Below are 4,300 nucleotides of genomic sequence, written 5' to 3'. Positions count from 1 at the left end.
AATATTAACAGTCACCTCATAGCGAGGTTCTGACCCAGAGGCCTCTTGGCCCCTGAGCCGATGCCCTGTAGTCAATAAGGTCATTTAATTACGCACTGAACAAACTGAATTCTTCGTGGCATTAAAAAGGTCTTAAAATTTAATTTGGCGAACGCTGTGAAAACCCTGCACGAGCCGCAGCCTGAGACACACATGCACCGGCTGCCTGCATCATGTCTTAGTTTGGAGGAGAAGGAAGGAAAAAATAACATTAAAGGGGGAGGTGGAAAGATTAAAGCGAGTCTGGGAGGGGGGAGTGAACAGCTCAGCTTGTGATGCCTCCGAGTATCACACTCGCATGTAGAGTTTCCATCTTTCACGCAACCTCTGCTGATTTTCAAGCTTCTCTTGCTCCAGTTCTTTCTTTTTTTCTTTTTCTTTCCTTCCTCCACAGTGAAGCCTCCGGCCATCACCTTAATGAGCAATTTCCCGAGCGAGGTGAAACATCAAAGGTTCACAGCGGCTGGGGAAAACACAGCGAGAATCAAACGCTCTATACCCGGCCGTCATAATGCACAACGTCCCAAGTCACAGCTTCAGACGGACGGAGGAGGAAACAGAGGCACACACACACACACACACACACCAGAATGCTCACATTTTCCCTGATCTTGTGTTTCTTGAGTGCCCATGTTATCTCTGATAAAGGACACTTAGTGATATTTGTTCTTTTCCAGTAAAACCCTCAGGCGACTCCTCTACTCCCATGCACACACACACACACATACACATCGTAGCTCTGTTTGTACTTGAAATTACTGAACACAGACCCTGTATCCTCTTGACTTCCGCTCCCCAAACATAATCAAATCACTCATCCTCAGAGTCACTGAATACACAATTATACTTATTCTTAAATAACATTAAAGATAATTGATTCGGCCACTTGACTGTGGCTTTTCTGAAGTCTCCGTCTTGTGCCAGCCAGTGCAGCTCTCTGACTCGGCTGACAGACAGAAGAACAAGGAGAAGGGAAAATGGATGCAGTTTTTCCACCTTAATGTACAAGTGTTTATACTGTATGTCTGCAGGAGTTCAGTCCTGGTCAAAGACATAAAAGTACACATCAGTTTGGAGAAAGGTCTCTCGGTCCTCTCGGCGGCGAGTCGAAAACATAATTATACTTTCCTTCTCTAGAAGAACGTACCCTTGGTGTCCCTGCACAGTATCCTCTTGAAGGCCTTCCTGAAATCCTTGTTGAAGATGGTGTAAATGACCGGGTTGAGGCAGGAGTTGCAGTAGCCGATCCAAAAGAAGAATGTGAACAACGGGTCGGGGATGCTGCAGGTCTCCGGGCATACCGCCGTCAGCGAGTACGAGAAGAAGAAGGGGAACCAGCAGATCACGAACACGCCCATCACCACGGCCAGCACGAAGGTGAACCTCTTCTCCCGGTTCACCATGGCCTTGCGGCGGGAGATGGGCGTCCCCTGAGTGTGAGTCTGAGTCTGAGTCGTCGTAGGCGTCGGCGGTGTTCCCTCGGAAACCACTTTGGTGCCGGCCGACGTGGCCATCGTGTTTTTGTACCTGCAGGCCAAGTTCAGCACCTGGACTTTGAATCCTTGGCCTTTTCGAGGGAAACCCAAACTTTTCCTGTCACTTTTCTTGGTATCTCCTTTGCCCTTCGCTCCCACATCGCTCCCCTCCTCCTCCTCCTCTTCCTCCTCCTCGGAGCCAGAGCTGGAGGGATTGTCGGCGGGAAGTGCTTCCCCGTCTCCGTCAGGGTGTTTCTGGAACTCCGTCGTCGTGTTTTTGGGGACAGCTGAGAGGATTTGGGTGTCGCTTTGGGGGATTGAAGAAGAGGAGGATTTCTGGGCCGGAGCGCCGCTTGAATGAGGAGGAGGAGGATGGTGCTGTCTTGCGTCCTTGCTCCCGGCGCCATCGGCCGGTTTTCGAAGTGATGACGCGGTGGAATCTGAGCCAGACATCGTTGTTGTGGTGGTCGTCTGGGCTTTTTCTTGCTCGCCGGCAGCAGTCGTACCTCCCTGATCCCCGTTCTGTTCCGATAACTTTGGCACAGCCTCACCTGCTGCTGCCACTTTGGCGTTCCCTCCTCCTCCTCCTCCTCTTCCTCCTCCTCCGGCCGCTGCCACCGCTTTCTGCTTCTGCCCCGGCGGACAGCGAGTGTGCTGCTTGGCGATCTGATAAATCCTCACGTACACGAGGATCATGATGACGCACGGCGCGAAGAACGATCCGATGGTGGAGTAGAGGATGTACCAGCGCTCGTTGTTCAGCTCGCACGCCTCTTCGCCTCCCTCGCTCTTGTCCAGCGTGAGGAGCGGCGGGAAGGAGATGACGGCGGAGATCAGCCACACCACGATAATGGCCGCCTTGATGCTCGACGGCGTGCGCTTGGCGCCGTAGGACACGGGCCGCGATATGGACAGGTAGCGGTCCAGAGCGATGGCGCACAGGTGCACGATGGAGGAGGTGCAGAAGAGGACGTCCAGCGCCAGGTAGATCTCGCACCAGATGGAGCTGAAGGCCCAGTAGCCCTGCAGCTCGTTGGCCAGCGAGAAGGGGATGATGAGCGTCGCCACCAAGATGTCCGCCGCCGCCAGCGACACCAGGAAGAGGTTCTGCGGCCCCTTCAGGGAGCGCGACGTCAGCACGGCGATGATGACCAGGATGTTCCCCACGATGGTCATGACCATCATGAAGGTGATGGCCACGGCGAAGGCGGCGGTGGCCTGCGGCGTGTACGGCGAGGGCGGCCGGACCACGGCGCTGACGGCGCTGCTCTGGTTGCAGGGCCGAGCGCCCGAGATGAGGCTGACGCTCCGGTTGTTGTTGGGAAGTCCGCCCAGCTCCGACAGGCAGGGGGCGGCGGCGTCCGGAGCGGTGGCGGCCATGGCAACGACGACGACGGTGGTGAACTACTGTATCGACGACGACGGTCTCTTCTTACAGAAGGAGAAGCAGCAGCAGACGGGCGTTTCGGTGGTAAAACATCGAGGACGAAGGTGGAGGTGGAGACGGTCAGGGGGAAGACATGTGACCTGGACGGAGAGAGAGAGAGAGAAAGACTTTAACTCTAATGTTGTTCACCTAGGTCAAGGAAGGAAGGACAAAGGAAAAGTATAGGAAGGAAGGAAGGAAGGAAGGAAGGAAGGAAGAACAAAGGGAAAGATGGGAGGAAAGATAGATGAGGGAGGGAACAGATTGGGTCAAAAAGGAAGGAAGGACAAAGGTAAAGTAGGAAGGAGGGAAGGCAGGAAGGACAAAGGGAAGGAAGGAAGGAAGGAAGGAAGGAAGGAAGGAAGGAAGGAAGGAAGGAAGGAAGGAAGGAAGGACAAAGGGAAAGAAGGAAGGAAGGACAAAGGGAAAGATGGGAGGAAAGAAGGAAGGGAAAAAGGAAGGAAAGATAGATGGAGGGAGGGAACAGATTGGGTCAAAAAGGAAGGAAGGACAAAGGTAAAGTAGGAAGGAGGGAAGGCAGGAAGGACAAAGGGAAGGAAGGAAGGAAGGAAGGAAGGAAGAACAAAGGGAAAGATGGGAGGAAAGAAGGAAGGGAAAAAGGAAGGAAAGATAGATGAGGGAGGGAACAGATTGGGTCAAAAAGGAAGGAAGGACAAAGGTAAAGTAGGAAGGAGGGAAGGCAGGAAGGACAAAGGGAAGGAAGGAAGGAAGGAAGGAAGGAAGGAAGGAAGGAAGGACAAAGGGAAAGATGGGAGGAAAGAAGGAAGGGAAAAAGGAAGGAAAGATAGATGGAGGGAGGGAACAGATTGGGTCAAAAAGGAAGGAAGGACAAAGGTAAAATAGGAAGGAGGGAAGGCAGGAAGGACAAAGGGAAGGAAAGATAGATGGAGGGAGGGAACAGATTGGGTCAAAGAAGGGAAAGGGAAGGTAAAGAAAGATGGATGGTCAATTGGATCAAAAGAGGAAGGAAGAAGAAGTAAGGACGAAGGGAAGAAAGGAAGAAAGGACAAAGGGAAAGAAGGGAGAAAAGAAGTTAGGGAAAAAGGAAGTAAAGAAAGATGGAGGGTCAATTGGACCAAAGAGGAAGGAAGAAGAGTAGGAAGGAAGGAAGGAATGGAAAAAGGATTGTGTAAAGAAGGAAGGGAGAAAGGAAGGAAAGAAGGAAGGAAGGATGGAGGAAGGGAACAAATTGGGTCAATTTGACCCACAAGGACAATTTAAGACAATGGTCGAGACCTAAAGAACTGCATCAGACAGGAAATGTACCAAAGTAAAAGCTCTTATTCCCACTGATGCCGTTAATCGACAAAACACTTTCTCATCTTGTGACCTTTTTGCA

The 4,300-nt window shown here is 52.0% G+C and overlaps 1 protein-coding gene across 1 annotated transcript; it reads right to left on the bottom strand.

Moving 5' to 3' along the window:
* Positions 1 to 396: 396 nt before the first annotated feature.
* On the bottom strand, positions 397 to 2,894 carry LOC146976833 (alpha-2B adrenergic receptor). The gene has a single exon (XM_085794299.1). It carries the CDS (start codon positions 2,892 to 2,894, stop codon positions 1,173 to 1,175), a length of 1,722 nt encoding a protein of 573 aa, XP_085650425.1. The 3' UTR covers positions 397 to 1,172.
* Between the last annotated feature and the right edge of the window lie 1,406 nt (positions 2,895 to 4,300).

The sequence above is a fragment of the Trachurus japonicus genome, chromosome 12 (assembly GCF_045865225.1).
Source record: "Trachurus japonicus isolate A0001 chromosome 12, Traja_1.0".
In the NCBI taxonomy this organism is placed as follows: Eukaryota; Metazoa; Chordata; class Actinopteri; order Carangiformes; family Carangidae; genus Trachurus; species Trachurus japonicus.
This window is presented reverse-complemented; position numbering and strand designations above follow the sequence as displayed.